The sequence below is a fragment of the Phoenix dactylifera genome, chromosome 10 (genome assembly GCF_009389715.1).
Source record: "Phoenix dactylifera cultivar Barhee BC4 chromosome 10, palm_55x_up_171113_PBpolish2nd_filt_p, whole genome shotgun sequence".
Taxonomy (NCBI): domain Eukaryota; kingdom Viridiplantae; phylum Streptophyta; class Magnoliopsida; order Arecales; family Arecaceae; genus Phoenix; species Phoenix dactylifera.
In genome coordinates, this window is record NC_052401.1 from 5,288,304 (window position 1) to 5,306,885 (window position 18,582).

Genomic DNA, 18,582 nt, shown 5'->3' on the forward strand with positions numbered 1-18,582 from the left:
GGAAGAAAAAGAAACAGGAAAGAAAAAGAAGAGAGGGAAAGAAAAAGAAAAACAAAAAAGGAAAGAAAAACAAAACAGGAAAGAAAAAGCAAATAAGGAAAGAAAAAGAAGAAGATAAAAGAAAAAGGAAGAAAAGGAAAGAAAAGAAGAAAAAGGAAAGAAAAAGAAGAAAGGAAAAAAAAAGAAAAAAAGAAGAAGAAAAAGGAAAGAAAATGAAGAGAATGAAAGAAATGTGATGCATAGAACACTTAACTGTGTGCAGAGAAGATTTAAGTATGTGCAGAGAAGACTTAATTGTGTACAAAGAATACTTAACTTAACTGTGTGATGTATAGAACACTTAACTATGTGCAGAGAAGATTTAAGTGTGTGCAGAGAAGTTTGGCACACAGGTAATATACCATGGCACACATTTAAGTAAGCTTGGCACACAGTTAACAATATTTGAACACTTAATCTAACCTAACACATAGTTAAATCTTCTCGGCACACAGTTAAGAAAGATTTAACCGTGTGCTAGACTAGATTAAGTGTTCAAATATTAACTAACCGTGTGCTAAGATTACTTAAATATGTGTCATATTATATTACATGTGTACCAAGCTTACTAACATAACTGTCACTCACTGATTATTTTCCTTTTTCTTCCTTTTTCTTTTCTTTTCTTCTTTTTCTTCCCTTTTCCTTCTTTTTTTTTTCCTTCTTTTTCTTTCCTTTTCCTTCTTTTTTTCCTTCTTTTTCTTTCCTTTTCTTCTTTTTTTCCTTTTTTTCTTTTTTTCTTTTCTTTTTTTTCTATTCTTCTCCTCCCATCTTATTTATTTATTTTTATTTTATTTCATTAAAATATATTTAGTTATTATCTTATTTATTTATTTATTTATTCATTCATAGATATAATTATTTATGCATTTATTTATTTATTTTTCTTTTTCTTTTTTTCTTCCTTTTCTTTCCTTTTTTCTTTTCTTTTTTTTCCTTTTTCTTCTTTTTTTTCTTTTCTTTTTTCTTCTCTTCTTCTCCTCCCTCCTTATTATTTATTTATTTATTATTTTATTTTATTGAAATATATTTAGTTATTATCTTAATTATTTATTTATTTCTTTATTCGTTCATTCATAGATATATTTTTATATGCATTTATTTATTTATTTATTTATTTCTTTCTTTCTTTCTTCTTCTTTTCTTTTTCTTCTTTTTTTCTTTTCTTTTTTCTTCTCTTCTTTCCGAAGCTTCTTCTTCTTTCTTCCTTCTTCTCCTTTCTCCTTTCTTCTCCTCTCGCGACGCCGGCGACGCAGGAAGAGTGCCGGTCGTTATTTATTTATTTTTTATTTTATTTTATTGAAATATATTTATTTATTATCTTATTTATTTATTTATTCGTTCATTCATATATATATATTTATTTATACATTTATTTATTTATTTTTCTTTTCTTTTTTCTTTCTTTTTCTTTTCTTTTCTTTTTTTTCTTTTTTTTTTCCTTTTTTCTTCTCTTCTTCCTGGTGCCTCTTCTTCTTTCTTCTTTATTCTCCTCCCTCCTTCTCCTCCCGCGAGGCTAGCGGCGCCGGAAGAGTGCCGAGGCCGGCGGTGGCTCGGCGACGTGGCCGGTGGAGCGCGGCCGAGATCCTTTCTCCTCCGGATTCTCTCACGGGTGGCGACGGTGGGGAAGAAGCACGGGTGGAGGTCGAGGGCAAGGGAGGCGGCGGCGGAAAGGGAGTCGCACTTAGCCTGAAAATCGGAGCCGATGATGCGGAAGCGGAATGGGCACACGCGGACCTTACGGGATGGTTCGGAAGGGATAGGATTCAAAACAGGGGAAAACAAAGGGAAAATGAAGATGAAGGAGGTGAAGGGCATTATGGCCTTTTCATGAAAATTTATTATGCATTGGAAATGGGTATGGACCGGTTGTTAAAGTTATGTTCAACAGGGATTAAACATTACAGTCCGGTCAAAGAATGGACCGGACATTAGTTTCCCCAATAATTTATGGGGCGCAGCGAAATCGCAACCAGCCAACCACCCTCGCAGGATTTCCCTGTGCTCACGTGCATGATTGTTTCACACGACGGACGTCACCCGAGTCCAAATTAGAGAATTCACGTTTTAGGCTCAAAAAAGAAGTCGTCATCACGTGTGGCATGTGGCTGGTCCTCTTTGGTTTACATGATCGACGACTTTGTGTAATGAATCGCTTGCATGTGGATCTTTCTAGGTTTTATGAATTAGATATTTCAATCATCCCCACAAATGATGTGCACGAATATATATGGAAATTTCAGCTAACTTTATTAGCAAGGTAGATATCAAAAAGACCCTCTAAAAAGATTGATATATTTCAGTATAACATGCATGTAGATATAGCACTAATTTGAGGTGCCACTGGATAAATATTTTAAAAAAATTAGAATAATGAAACTTTTCCAATCTAATTGTTATAAAAAATAACAAAAGAAATATAGTACTCTTTTTTATTATTATTATATCGGCAGCTCATATTAGTCTCGCGTGAGCACTGCCTTCTGAGTCAAAGGACAGAATATACCACAGAGGTGGAGGAACAGATATAAAACGAGTTCAGAAAATTTCTCTAGAATGATGAGCAGCAAAGGAGGCAACTCAATCAGCAGCTTTGTTCGTCTTTCGGAATACATGCACAATTTGAAAGACATCATACTCCTGCAGTAGCCGTCGGATGTTTTCTAGAAGCGGATGGTCGAACATCCCAGCCCCTCTTGTAGAATCCACTCAACCATTTTCGTTGAGTTCTCCTTCGGGATGCTACTCAGGGATCTTCAGAACTCGTCTCAGAAATACCCTCTCAAGCAATCCTGAGTTTCATCTCCAAAATTGATGACTCTAAAGTGTGCCGTTCTTCCGCCGTAATTAGTTTGGGTTGTGATCCCTAATCACAGCATTCCTTCAGAGAAAATCAGTGACAGCCATAAGGTAGCTAATAAACTTTAAAAAAGTTTTGCACAAACTAATATTACTTCCATATGGAACCAAGCAAGGGACCATATAAGGTACGAAATTCAATTAACTCGCAAAATATGCTCGCTTTAGGTGGTACTCCGGCTGATGGCATTGCCCCCTTTGTTTCCGTGCTTTGCATTGAGTCGTTCATTGCTGACGTGGACACAGTAAGAAAAGACATAAAGAGTGGGGCTATCGATGCCTACTAACGCCAATAAATTATGGTCACGAAAGTTTGATTTCCGTCGACCTCACATCAATGATTTCGATCTTGTAGAACGTGAGACATCGGTCATCTCAGTTGGTCCCCCGTATCACTTTAATGGATATCACGACGAAAAAAAACAAAAAAAAAAAGTGAATGGGATATCTTAACGGGGACAAGTGTCTGAAAAGAAAATTATGTCGTACACCACTAGCGTTACCGAACACCAAAATAAAAATTTAAGAAACAGCGGATAACTCTCACGGTGGGATAAGGGGAGCATTGTTTGTGGGTTGATCGCTGCCGAGGCTACTCCCTTTGAAACAGCAGTCATAGATGCGGAGTTCAAAGACTTAGGGGAGGTTCTTGAACATATTATGTATAGACCCGACAATAGTAATCGAGTAGATATGAAATGATAGACGATAAAGGATAGACATCCGCTGCTTTGTGATATTTATTAGCTGGCAAAAGATTACAGCACCTTTCAGACTATATATGTATATCGAAAGATGAACAAAGTTCTAGACTGGTTCACCTTTTTTATTGATCAACACTTGAAAGAGATTCTCTGAACATGATATGTAGTTGCTTCTCTACCTCTACGTCATTTTTTTTTAACTCTGTTAGTTGTACTCATGCTAGAACTGTAATGAACAGTCGTTATACTATATATAACATATATATTACAAAAAGTAATACAACTAAATTGAGCTTTCTAAATTTTTTTTTTATGTTGAAAATCTTCAGGAACTAAGATCGGAGTGGTGGCAAAGTTACAGAACAAAAATGCTTATTGTGCATGAGATTTCAATTATATAAAAGCATTTAAACATCTGTTACGGGGGTTCCCGAATTTAGTCCCACATCGGCTAATCAGCGGAAGGTCTGTGCCTTAAATGGGGGGCTCAATAACCTCTTCTCACCGAGGCGCCTTTTGAAGGGCAAACCCGTGAGAGGTGGAATGGGTGGTTCCACCCGGGGCGCCGTCAGAGCGCGGACCCCCGGAAGCGGTCACGATCCCCGATCCCCAAAGCGGACAATACTTCGGTGAGGACGCGGTCGCTTTCCCTGCTCGGCTGGTGTGTGGGCTGTGCTGGTGACGGGGTGCAAATCCCGCATGAGATGGCGCTAGAAAGAGGGCCTGGCCCTCCGTCTATCCAGCAAGGAGCTGACCCGGGCACAGGACCTTCCCGCTGGGGGGGCTGTGTTACGGGGGGTTCCCCGAATTTAGTCCCACATCGGCTAATCAGCGGAAAGGTCTGTGCCTTAAATGGGGGGCTCAATAACCTCTTCTCACCGAGGCGCCTTTTGAAGGGCAAACCCGTGAGGGGTGGAATGGGTGGTTCCACCCAGGGCGCCGTCAGAGCGCGGACCCCGGAAGCGGTCACGATCCCCGATCTCCAAAGCGGACAATACCTCGGTGAGGACGCGGTCGCTTTTCCTGCTCGGCTGGTGTGTGGGCTGTGCTGGTGACGGGGTGCAAATCCCGCATCAACATCTTTTGTGGCAAGGTGTAGAGACACTCCTCAACTGTCTATAGTATCGTATCCTTCTTAATAGACCCATCCTTAAACCCTCCCTGCACTTCCTTGCAGCATCACTTTACAGAGAGTCAGTGACCGGCGCCGTAAGCGAGCTAATAAACTTTAAAAAAATTATATATAAAAGAGAGCTAATATTACTTGGTTACCCATTCTTCTGCTTATTTACTTCCATATAACGACATGATGGACCATGTAATGTAAATTCGCCGGCTTAAATTACCATCTATTGTTAACTCGTAAGATATCTTGGGTGTTTCTCTGGATGATAGCATTGTCTTGCTTGTTTCTGTGCTCTGCCATTAACTCATTCAGTACTGGAGAAACAATATCCTACATGGCCTGTACGAAAATGCTGTGTATGCTGCCAATTACAGTCGCTCATTTTTATAACAGTGTATTGAAATGAGCATTTGATGAATAAGTCTAATTAAATGAGTAACCTGGTTGGTAGCATGCACATCCACGTGTTGCACACTATGTAGGATATAATTTCTCTTCATTGCTCATACAGGCATTAGAAGGAAAAGACAAAGGAGTCCATCAATTGAGGAGGAGGGAGTGAGGGTGGTTGAAGTAGATAAGCTGAATTGCATTTTATTGGACTTTGACCAAAGGGAGGATCAGTTATGTGCAGGCTTGTGAAATTTGATAACCAGATTGAATGAAACAGGTGGAGGTTAGCAAGGAGCTGGCTTCAAATGAAGTTTCATTTTGTCTTTGCAACTTCATATTTTCACCGAAATGTCTCATGACCCCAAATTGGTATCGGAAATACGTTTTGCACAACTGATTTGCTACACTGCATGAGGGGATCAGTATTATTTCTAGGATTGGCATTGATGAAGTCATGATATCAAGCATCAATTCCATGTACCAATTGATAAAACCATTGCAATGGTCATGGTGATTTAGATATCTTTGTAGAGCGATGAGAAGAAAATACAATAATCATAACAATCTCCATATAATTTTGCCATCTTTTTATGTTCCAAATGGTTGATGTTTATAAAAACATCTAAATCGATCATAACTACTTATACCAGTCTCCTGGCTTGCACATACAATGCATGCAGGGAGAGACGGTCCGGATGAGTTCGAGTAAACATACAAAAAATTCAAAAATATTCGGTGCAGGAGAATTAAAAAAAAAATCCAAACACTAGATGAGTTTCAAAAATAAATTTGCTTAGATAATTGATTATAAAGAAGAATTCAAACTTCTAATGATTTTCTGCAGAATATCTACAAACTGACGAGAAATTGCGCCATCTTTCATGTTACTCACGTGTATCGAAAAACGAATAGATAACCAATTGAATCACTTTTTATATAGCAGAATATTTTGGTTGTATTTTGCGGGCCAAATTATTTTATTTCTAGTACGATGTATCCATCTTATTAAAAAAAAAAAAAATGGGAATGCAGTGATGGATTCTACAGGATTTTTTTTTAAAAAAAGTGAAAATGCAGTGAAATTGTATGGAAAAATATGAGCAGGGGAAATAAATTAGTGAAACTCCATGCTCTGCTGATGCCAAGAAAAAGTTCCATGCTTTGAATTTCCCACCCATGTGCATGGCATGTGCAATTCTCCATACCTACCAAGCTAATTTAATTAATCAAGTGAAATGAAGGGGTTGGTGCGAAGATATCGGTATCTTTCAACACGTGCCAAACAGAGACCCCTTTAAAACGTGGTATCGAGTTGGCTTCTCGCCCCTTCACCTCACGACCATCTCTCTCTCTCTCTCTCTCTCTTTATCTATCTCTCTCTCTCTGCGTGTGTGAGCGTGTGTGCGCGCGTGTGGGTGGGCAATGATGGCCGGATCCAAGGCTCTTCCTCTGCTATTCCTGCTTGCCCTCGTAACTCTCTCTTCCGCCCCGGCAATGGCGACCTCCAAATTCGACTTCTTTTACCTGACCCTCATGGTAGCCTTTGTTTTTTTATTTTTATTTTTATTATATTTTTTCTTATTTTTTTTAAATAACAAAGTCTACTCATGGTAGCCTCTGTTTTGATGCTGGTTCGAAGAACATCAACCTAGCTACCACATAGCTTACTTCAGTATTAGTTGTTTGATTGCTTTGGTATTTTTTTTCTTGACACACACATATATAAAAAAAAAAATGGCATGCATTTGATTGCACTTTTTCTTTTATTTGTCTCAAACTTGTATGGCTAGCTTCCAAATTTGTTGTCGCTAGAACAGAAGTTATGTTATACTAGAAATAAAGTTTTATATTGGAATAAGTAACATAGAGACTAATTACCTGGCCATCCATGTCATTCCTCTTCGACTGCTATGGAGTTGCTCTTTAGGTGGTGCCAAAAGGAGGAGAAGTCTGAGAGATGAGGTAGAACAAGTGAATCCTCGAAACAAGATCTTGAAGAAAATTTATAGTAACAGAACTATACATCATTAACAGTTGCTAGCTTAGTTGGTTGTCACCTCTCCTATAAGGACTTTGCCCTGCTTAAAAAAACAAGACTATGTCATCAATTATCTATCGAATACTTTCCTAAATTTAAGATGTTCAAATTTACACACTTCGAGACTTTTAAGAGATGCTCAATTGCTCAAATATGTGAAAACAAGAGATTATCTATAAAGAAAAGTTTATGATTCGAATAATTTTTATTTTAACTGCACCAATTGACACCCCCAAGTATAATAGAATTGTTACTGGTGATGTTTCAACTTGTAAAAGCATGAAAGTAGTACCATGGTGATGATTCTGAAGCATATCCAAGTTCACCAAGCCTAGTGTTCCAAGAATGGAAATTAAAAGGGCGGATGTTGGTTATTTTTAACAGTGGCCGGGCGCTTACTGCAATTCTGGCTTGTTCAGCAAGTGCTGTCGCCCGACTACCGGCAAACCAGCACTGGACTTCTTCGTGCAGTCCCTCGAGACGTATGATAGCAGCAATGGCGAACCTGTAACTGGATGCAGCACCGACTGCCGGTTCTCCGTCAATGCGGTTAGTCTCTCTCTCTCTCTCTCTCACACACACACACACATACATGTTTGAGTGCAACATCTTCAGTATAAGAGCAGAAATACAAGATTTTTTTGTTCTCTTGTTCTTTCTTGTGGAGAGAATAGATGTTGTTATGTGATGTTGATTCTCTCTAGTGAATTTGGGCATCAAAGTCGATCGAAATAACGATATGGTTTGAACTATGTGAAGCAAGATTGCTTGCTCAAAAAAAATTGTTCTGTTGACTACAGTTGAGTTTTATTAGTTCTCTCTGAAATAATATTCAAAATTTTCAATTTGTGATACTCAAGTTGGTATTCAGCTCTTTCAGATCACGGTGATGCTGGAAAATTTGGTATAAGTCTACGGGGTACCAATATATCATGATGAAACTATGTCAGTATCATTTTAAGGAGTTTGATTCTTAAATGGGAATTCCATTTGATTTTAGGATGTTATGTTCAAAAGTCTTCATTTGTTAGATCTGAAATCGTCGTATTAGCAGGCCTGTTTTGAAGGATGCAGCAACCACAAAATCTTCATCCCCTGTTTTACTAAGCATGCTTTTAAATTTGGGTGGACGAAAACTAGCTATTGAGAGTCATGTGGGAGAATTCTTACGCAGTACTTAAAAGTATCTTATGCATCAGATATCCTCTGTTCCAATGCTTGAACTTCTATGCTAAGCTTTCAATTTCTTTTAAGTATTTCATTAAGCTATAGACAGCATTCAGGAGTTCTTCTTTCATGTCAGGGAGGAGGTACCAGCTCCTTTTTTTTTTTTTTTGTGTGTGGGGTGGTTTTATTGGTTAGTTCTTGCACAATATAAAGAATTCATGCATACATACATATTGGTAGCAGATGCATACATAGTATGCACTGATGCGCGCATGAAATCGTTCTTAGAGTAGTCATGGGAGCAAGGGTTTATTGATCCAATGGAGCCTAAAGCACATCCTTTCAGCAAAAATAAATAATACAATCTATGTAGCAGAAAGAAAAATAAAGTGTTTTCTTTTGCTTTGCAAGATTCTCATGAAATGATGATGATGATGATGACTTTTTGCTATTCTTTTTTTTTCCTATTGATTAGTGGTATTCTCCTATGCTTATTTTCACATACATAAATATATGACTCATAAATAACCTTAGCCTTTCTTTTCTTTAATTAATTTAGATTTTAGTTTATATGAACACTTTCCAAACTTTTGGCATGTTCATAAGTCAGTAGGGACAAAATTTGTTAAAGAAAGGAACTGCATTTGGTGAAATATTTGTTTTGAAGAAAACCATCTGCACTTTAAGAAACTTAGTTCATGAGCACTAGCATATATATTTCCAAGCAGACCTTTTTTTTTTATTTTTTGTTTAAAGTAATATCTAGGATTTTCTTTTAAGGGTAAGCCTTAAAAGGAAAGTTACCAAAACTAACTGAGCTAGCATTTGTTAGCTGCATTTGCTGGCTATTCCCAAGCAATGAACCCAATACCAATTAATGGCTCTTCTCAGCATTGGTAACTTCATCCCTGTAATGATTAGCCTGGATAGTTGAATTGAATTTCTTTTTTGTAAGAAAAGCATCAACCTCACAAGCAATCCAATCAGCTCCTCCATGGTCTCACTCCCAATATGAACTCTTAAAATTCACACGGATGCCCAAGCTTTGTTTGAGTAATGCTAATGGCAAATCCACCACATAGAAATTTCAATCAGAACTTGTGAATAAAATTTTCATATTTTATAAAAAAAAATTATATATTTTTCAAAAATATCATTAAGCCTTTAGATACAAGGAGATAAAGATCTTTTTTCTTATTGAGTACATAACAGATATTTTATATAACTTTTTTACGAAAATAGATACTCAACTAAACATAAGTAAATATAAAAATATTTTATTTTCTCATGATCAAACAAACATACAAAAATCACTTTTTTCGGCATATATTTTTTTGAAAAAATATTTGTTCCTGCGAGCCAAACGAGTCCTTAAAGATAGTAACATACGAGTAACCCCCTAGCTTTAGCCCTGAGAAATTCTAATCAGCCACATTCTCTCTTGTTGTCATGGTGCAAAAAATGGAACGTATATACCACCAGCTGAGGAAGCTCATCGATGACTTGTATGCCTACTGGACCGACGTGTCCTGCCCTAGCAACAACGGTCGCCAACAATGGGAGAACGTCTGGTGCAGCTACGGCACTTGCTCCAACTTCAATGAGACATACTACTTCCAACGGGCTCTCGCCCTCAGGGCCCAGGTCGACCTTCTCTCCCTCCTCAAAGCCAACGGTAAGCACCTCTCTATTTGTCTCTCTCTCTCTCTCTCTATATATACCTCGCATTCCACTAGAACTAAGTAGTTGGCCCCTTTGTTTACTGAACTGCATGAGCTTTGCTATATGTGAAGGCATTGTGCCATCCAGCGACAAACTCTACAAGCTCGAAGACATCCAGGATGCACTCATCCCCACCCTCGGGTTCTCGACTGTGGTGGAATGCAACAAGAAGTGGGTCTTGGGGGAGTCCCAGCTCTACAAGATCCGCATCTGTGTCTCCAGCGATGCGAAGACGATCATCAGCTGTCCGATCCAGAAGAGTAGCAGCTGCGGCAGCAAGGTTAAGTTCCTTCCCTTCAACCCCAAGCAACTGCCCGTCGGCAGTGCCCACAACATGGCCAACCCCATCGAGATGACTGCTGCCATAGATATGGACATGTAACTCCGCAGCTCTAGCTTTAAGTTCTTTTTGCTTCTGTATGCTTCTGCCATGACGAACTATGTATGAGAAGGGTGGTAGAAGATGTATCTCTGAATCATCACTAAATAAAAGCTTGTATCCAGTCTTCGATAGCAGATGTTTGCTTTTTATCATCCAGGAAATTGAAAAGACTGCATATGTCCACAATGATGATTGCATTAGATTCATGCATGGAGCCGGACTGGAGAGAAGGATTAATGATGTATAGCTGCAGCTTAAAGAACTTATGGTTCTGGTATAGGAGGAGCATTCATGGCCAGCTCCTGATAAAGATTTAATTAACAATGGAAGTTTCGAAAATGGAGTGCACAGTAATTACTCATTCAATGGAAAAAATGATACTGAAAACATTGCTAATGCTTGTTGATCTACCAAGACAGCATGCATAAGATATCCAAGCTTGGGCATAGAAAAATCAAATTTTAAATAAACCCCCCGACTAAAATGAATGTAGTTTAGGTCTGAGCTCCAGACTACGATCAGTTCTAGTCTCCGACTAATGGAAGGCGTTCGAGATCGATAACCATGATAGGTTGATAGAATACATGTTGTATGAGTTGTTCTATCACACCTTTTATGGTCTATCTATTTTTCAAATGAACAGCCATCGAATAGCAGATCTTTAAAAAAAAAAGTATTCCTATGGGCTACTAAGATTCCGAACAGCTATAAACAGTAGCGATATAAGGTAATTAATCTTAGATCATCCAGACCTACGCCTCTCAAGGAATACAATAGTAGCCTTGACACTTTTCTTCAGCATTTTGCAATGATAATAGGCAAATGGTGATGAAGCTTGCTCCTCAAGGCTGATAAACAAAAGATCGAAGAGTTTCATCTGCCTACGGGTCCAATGCATCAACTAAAGAAGAAATTGTTCGATCTATAAGCATGATCCTTGGAGCCACAACAAAGGGGAAGAAAAAAAAGATGATGAGTTTAAATTGAACAGAGAAGTTCTATGGGAACATGTCCCGTGATGAGCATTTAGTTCTCCTTCAATTGGCAATGTCATTTTTATCTATTTCAGTGCCAATTAAGAATTTATTTAGGTTTTATAACTGAGTATTAATACAAAATACAGTTCTCATATGCATCTTCCACTAAAAAGAAAATTATTTAAGAAGGATTTTCTTTTCTTGATGAATGAGAAATAATTAAGCACTATAAAATTTGTCATCCACTTGATACCAGATTTTTTTTTTTTTATTCTCTAGTAACAATAAACAATTTTCCCAGTCCTTGGTTGGCAAATAAGTTCAGTGGTTACTTTGCTATTTCTGGTATTTGGGGCAGGTAAGGTGTTTATTCACTGCTAGTTCATTCAAATTGGGCTCAGCCACTTTCACTTTTGGAATTTGTGCAGCTATTCAGGCCACTTAAAGCTTTGGTAGAAATATATAATATTAGTTTACACCAACAATTTTCCTGGCTCTATGGACTGAAAACCAAGCCACAATGCAGTCATTCAATAGCAATAGTTGTTAAGTTATATTTTCTTGCTTATTACCTTGACAACTAATGTATATGCGCGAGACATTACAAACCATGCCAGGAATATTTTCTTGTTTATTAACAATTTTATTAATTAAAAAACATGATAGTAGAAATAAAATATTTAATAATTGAATAAATCAGTTCCTGATATATAAGCATCTCTTAGGCCAAATAGTACAATCCATGTCACCAATCTGGTGTGAAAATATATTTTCACCAATTTATGACCAAGTTATGTAGATTTTTTTTTGATCCAGAAGTATCATTAAACTCGATGTAGACCTCTTTGGCAACTAAAGAAATGACTAAATAGGTTCTGAAACGAGATCCACCATATCAGAAAACTAATTCGTATTCCAAACTATTAAAGGTCCTAACTTGCTTGTATAATGTCCGAATGAGATATTCTTCTCTTTTTGAAATTGGATAATTTTTCAAGCTATATGATATGTCGTCGCCTCTTAAAGATGTGGTGTGCTAGGTGATGAGGACCAAATTCTACCATTTAGATTCCAAAACGGACTAATCAATGCAAAAAAATTATTTTAAGAAAAAATTTGACCCGTAATATTTACCTCCTAATTTGGGAAGAATTAGGTTAAATAGTTAGAAACAAGGTTGATGTAAAAATTGAGATCTAACTCCTATAAAATTTTAGAATTTTTATAATAATTTTTATTAGTTGTATTTATTTTGAGAAAAGTTGTATCCTCTTTCAATTAGAAGAGAACTAAGAGAAAACTCACTAGCATATATACAAGCTTTGTAACAAAATTTTATTATTCATTAATCAAGAAAAATGGGACTTTGACCCTACTTTTGTTATTTTTTTTTATTTTTTTAGAGATTTGACTTGAGCAGGTTGAAAAAATTACTTCTTTTTCAATAATCAAATGATTTACTTACCTTATCTGAAATTTAGTTAATTATATTGTAACGTTCATCTCTAAAGACAAGATCTTAAAGTCTGATTTCTAAAATGTTGATCTCAATTTTTATTTTTATTTTTATTTTTTCTTAAACATACACTATACATGCATGATTGTTGGTCTTGCTAAAATTTAGACATTTCCTTTCTAACCAAAGATAACAATAATTGACAACCATAATAAAAATCAACCCCTTCATCCTAGGAGTCCAAGCTAAATGTGGCTTAATAATATAACCGTTGCCACTAGAAATTTGTCGGATTGAGGTGCCAAGATCCTTGAGCTACTGGAGAGGTTGTATGAGTGGCTTTTCAAACTATAAAGGTTGGTCAAAGGTCGCGATGCACCCCCGAGGTAGTGAGGTGGTGGTCATTGTGCTCGAGTGGCGATGATTTCAATGCTGGTTGCTCTCGAGGTGATGCTCAGAAGAAAAGATCATACTCAGATCTTCGCTCCAACGCTAGATCTAACCTAAAACAGCAAAAACGAAGAAGTCTTCTTATCGAAAAATATCCAGTAGATACTTTTGATGTCTAAGTCAAAAGAACTCTTAAAGAACAGCAGATGTACTGTGAGAATTTTTGAATGGCAGCAAAAGAGTGTGCGAGGGCTCAGGAGCACTTACCTAAAGGGTCTCTCGATAATGATTTATATAGATGAGGGTCGGCGCCCGTAACCAAAGAATTCGGATATGTTGATTGGTCATTTTTGGTAGCCCATCACACATCCAAAAATCACGAGCGAATGTTTTGCCCGTGCATCACGCTTCATGTATCTTTTCCACGCGGCTATGGAAATCGTTTGCGATCGTAACCGAGGTGTCACCAACTGGAGGTAGAGTTTGAAATATGAAGGACTCTCTGCACACCTCTGAGTTGGCCACATAATGGGCTTTGACTAGTTGATCAAAGGTTTCATAGTGAGCTCTGATTGGTCAGTCTGCTATATTAGCTATTGTCAGTTTCGAAGCGTATCATAATTTTTTCGTTTATTTTTACTTTTGAACCTGATTGTGGTATATTTTTTATATTCGTAGCCAGCCCGACTATAATTGATGCAGAAATGATACGCAACTTTTGGGATATAGTATATATATTCAAAAGCTTGATCCACCAAATCAAGGAAATACTAAATTACTGCCCTCATCTGGACCGCTCTAATTCATAGGTGATGCATCCTAAATCTATTGTCGTTAAGGTGTCAAATTCTCGTTACGTCGGATTGTCCTTACGCATGCAAAACAAGAGATCGATTCCCATGCCATGTATTCCTTAGTTTTAACCAAATCATATTAAAATTTAATAAACTATCACCAGCTACAGGGGGCTTGGATGATGATAAGCTTAGCCCTACCTTTCAAGGATAATCTTATACTTGAAATATTAAAAGGGATTAGTGAGTACCCACAACATTCATTTTTGGTCATCTTTCCTTCCCTTTTGAGCAAAATTTCTCACCATTGATCAATCAACGAATTTTCGAGGAATCATCTTTTAGGAGCTGAAACTCCATTGCTGTTTTGGCACTTGATCAGAAACACTATGGATTTCGTGAAGCATCAAGCCTTCGCTCCCTAAATACATCGAAACATCATCATCCTCCAAACATGGATCTTCTTTATCCATTTAAATTTTTGGGTTGCAGGTCATACATAATTTGGGTTTGTTCAACTAATTTACAGACATGGTTTTGTTATTCATCCCTAATAGATTGGTGATGACAAGTTAAAAGAATTACGCGGCATAAAGCAACCTTAGCCTAAGGTTTATGCTCTCTATGCCACTTAATCCTGCAAGTAAAAAAATAAAATCCCTCTTCTAAGTCAGGGTCATCTGGTGTCTAATTTTGGACCTCAATGGAAAATTATTTGCATTCTTTTTCTTTTTCTTGAAAAGCTTTTCTTGCTTCATTCATATGAGAAATAGTGATATATATATTTGCAGAGCCCATGCTATTGGAGCTCAACTTGTAGGGTTCTTAAGACCTGGCTGTAGCCTGCCTTTAGATTACACTATCGAATTCCTTCAGTTTGTGCAATTATTACGTTTTATTTGCGTTAAAAAGGTGTTGTACGGATGATCTTGATAAATTTTATATGAAAAGATAGTTGATCCATTCATGACATCTCGATGAGTATGATTGAGGTAGCTTTGTTAATATTCTTTGAGTAAGAAAAATCTTGGAATATATTGTGGCATAGAAGCACCTACTCGTTCTTTGTTCCACTAGCTCAGGTATCTTTTCTTTTGTAATTTAAATATTATAGAGGAGCATTGCATCTATACATTCACCTATACGTGGTATGCATCCATGACCTCTCTAATGTGTCCCCCCCATCCATTTTGTGCAAGAATGTGAGAAGTGGGGGAAGGGTGGTGATTCGCATCACATGATGATCGAATTCGCCTATCATACGCCTATTGATGTAGATCGACATTTGAAATAACATAAAATCGAACCTACAAGTCCTAGAAGATAAAAATGGATGTCTATGGCTCTATTCTTATAGAATTTGTTTATAGATGGGAGATGATAAATTATGACTAAATTGATGAAAACATTTGAGGAAGAAACAGAAGCGAGCACAGAAGGTTGAGATATAGGTGCAATTAAGTACAAGTAAACAAAATGATTGAGTCATTCTCTTCCATGAATGTAAAAATGTATTTTCATAAAAAAAAATCTAATTTTTGCGTATCCTAGATTAAAATAACTGGCATAAAGATCATTATTTTTATTTTTTCTGATTGGTTTGGTACAGTAAAATAAACCCATCGGAAAAAAGATAGAATTTTTTTTTACTTGTACTTTCTTTAAATGAAATAAATATGTTATAATATTTCAAATACTCATCTAATATCACATTGGAAAGTGATTGACAATTTAAAACTATATTGTTTTATTTAATATAAAATAAAGAAAGGGATAATAGCATTCCTTTTTTTTTGTTATTGCTCGCTATTTCTTGTTATAACATCGCTACAACAACCATTATGTCAATATTTATACCAAAATACAGAATATAAAAATTATTTTTTGAGATAAATGATGACAATTAGAATCATCTAAATCAAATTAACAAAATATGTTATTTAAAACCTCGATCTGCATCCAAATCAAATTAACAAAAACAAAAAAAAGGAACAATGTACTACAACTCACCAAGCCACTTTTCGCCTCCTCTTTGTTTTCTTTTTCTTTTTTTTGGGGGGGGGGGGGGGGGGGGGGGGCGTAAGCCCTTTGTTTTCTTTTTACTAGGTGGGTGCGTGGTAGTTTCCTGGCCTTTATGACTCGCTACCGTCGCACGTGCCAATAGAAGATGGTCATGTCACGAGCTCCTTTATTCTTAGCCTGCACATTTATTAAAACTTTATTCAAAGGGTAGTTATAGATTCTCTTCCTTTTAGGTTTACCCATGGAATATCTTTTCTCACCCTACAACAAAATGCTTGCGTCCAGTTGCATGCTTAGCATTTTCTTAGTAAACCTACCACCAACCTTAGACCAACCTTCTTTTTCCCTTCAATTTCTCTCTCTCTCTCTCTCTCTCTCTCTCTCTCTCTATCAAATCTCTTCAGAACATGCTAGTGGCTAATCTCATTCTTACATGTTCTTTAATTAAAGGCTGATCGAATAATGGGTCGATTAGGATCCGTTTCGAACTTTGATCTAGATTAAAATCCAAATTTGGTCCCTCTGTGAAAGAGTGTAACTTAATTATCCTCTTATAATGAATTCGGTCCTTTCCCATTTCCTTTCACAAAATACCGAAGTGTCTTAATTGCATTTTTAAGTTTAGGAATCCACTTAGCCGAAATTCGCGAAGCAGGATAGACCTAGCATAATAATCTGATATCTTCTAGTTTCATCTAGCATGGCTAGTTTTGCGGCTATCAAGTATTATTTGCTCGAGTTGGATTTTCTATCGATACGCTTGTTTGTCGTATTAGTCGACAGTTGCCCTTAAGAATTAAATCGGCCTTTCGAGTAAATCATTTTAGGATTAAGACGAGTGCAGCTGACAAACAAGACTATAGTTCAGCAGTCACACCTCTCCTTTATCTAGAGAAACATACATCAAGTATTTTTCTAAGTGGTAACCCCACTACCATACTTAAAAAAATAAGAACAGGAAAGGACAATTAACAAACCGAGCTCAAATTAGGTCGCTCCTAACTTAACAAAACACTCCCTTTAGTGTGCACGCTTCTTACAAGCATCTCTCGATTAAAGTGTGGTGCGAAAGTTCCTAATAAATTTTATATGAAGAATTAATCTTTGCGTTTATATGCTCGAATAAAAAGTCTTTTGAGAATATATTGTTTCTAGAAGGCCTACGTTGCCTATTAAGGTTCTGGTTACTACATCCCCTTCACCTACAGTAGAGTGCAACATTTTTTTTTTCTCAGGAAAACAATGCACTGTAATTATAAAATAGGGAAGGAGATTAGGAGAATCTACGGCTCTTCAAAGCTGAGAGAGGGACGGCAGCCACTAAAATGAGAGCCTGGCACATTCAGTGCACGGACATTACTCTTTTTTTTTCCCCCTTCTTTTTGGTAGAATGGATATACTATACGTGTATTGGCTTCTTTGGTTAGAACCTAGAAAAAAGAATCCTAGAAGCTTTAATGTCTCTCCATTGATTAGAAGAAACTTGAAGAGATTTGGGTCAATCATCAATGCCATCGTTGCTGCCAAATTGTAGGCACCAAGAAAGCCTTATGCATGTTGGCTACAATCATCCAATCCTAGCACTCCACTTAATGGTTCATGCAAATTTTTTAGGTATAGAATATGATATCCTTACTGTCGATAAAAGAGAATGTAGTTAGAGTAGGTACCATAAGGCACCCATTTTAATATAAGAGGAAATCCGGTAAAACTTTGTTTTTTAAGAAAAATATTATACTCAATGATTTCAAGTAGTTTATAAATATGTTATAATTAGTTCATAGATAATTTATCAAATCCATCAGAATTCTAGTAGTTTACGAATAATTTGAACATCAAACGATGCATAGGTGGCCATTCGGCTTGAGAAAAAAATAGGTCAATACATTTTAAAATAATAATAATAATAATAATAATAGAAAAACAATGAGAATCCATTAAAACAAGTGCATAATGTAGCACCTCTTTGCAAACATCGAAGACCTCGGGATGTATTTCTTCATGTATTTGACATAGATAATTCTGTGATCACTGGTGATGGTTTTGTCATTGTTGCATGGAGAACAAGAAGATAAGAAGAAGAAAAGGCACTCAATTGTGCACATGGCATATCCAAAGGTTTGTGTAGACCCTTTGAAATGACTATACCTCTTTTAAGTAGTCCCATATGATTAAATAATTCAGTCTTCTCATTCAATTCATGGAATGATTGAATGCTGACATATGGCTCTAAGTGTGCTTTCAACTTTGAGAATGTTTATGTTCAAAACATAGCTTGGTTCTTTCCATATAGCACTTGACTAACCTAGCAGCATCTCAGTCTAAACACCAACCAATACTTGTGCTCCAATTTAGGTTTTGCATTTTTGTGATTTGACATAACTTGGTAGGAGAGACCTTATGCTGGAATACAAGTAGTTGACCAAACTATCCTCCTATGTCTATAAGAATTTGAACAAATGTTCCTCCATGTGCACAAAGACAATTGCCCTTGTAGCTGTCTGTCAATTGGC

At 36.7% G+C, this 18,582-nt stretch overlaps 1 protein-coding gene across 1 annotated transcript; it reads left to right on the plus strand.

Moving 5' to 3' along the window:
* Positions 1-6,443: 6,443 nt before the first annotated feature.
* LOC103708556 (ribonuclease 3-like) lies at positions 6,444-10,580 on the plus strand. The gene is made up of 4 exons (XM_008793528.4): positions 6,444-6,657; positions 7,544-7,708; positions 9,809-10,001; positions 10,120-10,580. The coding sequence occupies exons 1-4, from the start codon at positions 6,544-6,546 to the stop codon at positions 10,428-10,430; spliced, it is 783 nt and encodes a 260-aa protein (XP_008791750.1). The 5' UTR covers positions 6,444-6,543; the 3' UTR covers positions 10,431-10,580.
* The last annotated feature ends 8,002 nt before the right edge of the window (positions 10,581-18,582 follow it).

Bases quoted from the DNA above. Each gene is read 5' to 3' on its own strand.
- LOC103708556 (XM_008793528.4), top strand. From the start codon at position 6,544: ATGATGGCCGGATCCAAGGCTCTTCCTCTGCTATTCCTGCTTGCCCTC. The intron at 7,709-9,808 runs GTTAGTCTCTCT...ATATACCACCAG, and splicing joins GCCGGTTCTCCGTCAATGCG to CTGAGGAAGCTCATCGATGA. The intron at 10,002-10,119 runs GTAAGCACCTCT...CTATATGTGAAG, and splicing joins CTCCCTCCTCAAAGCCAACG to GCATTGTGCCATCCAGCGAC.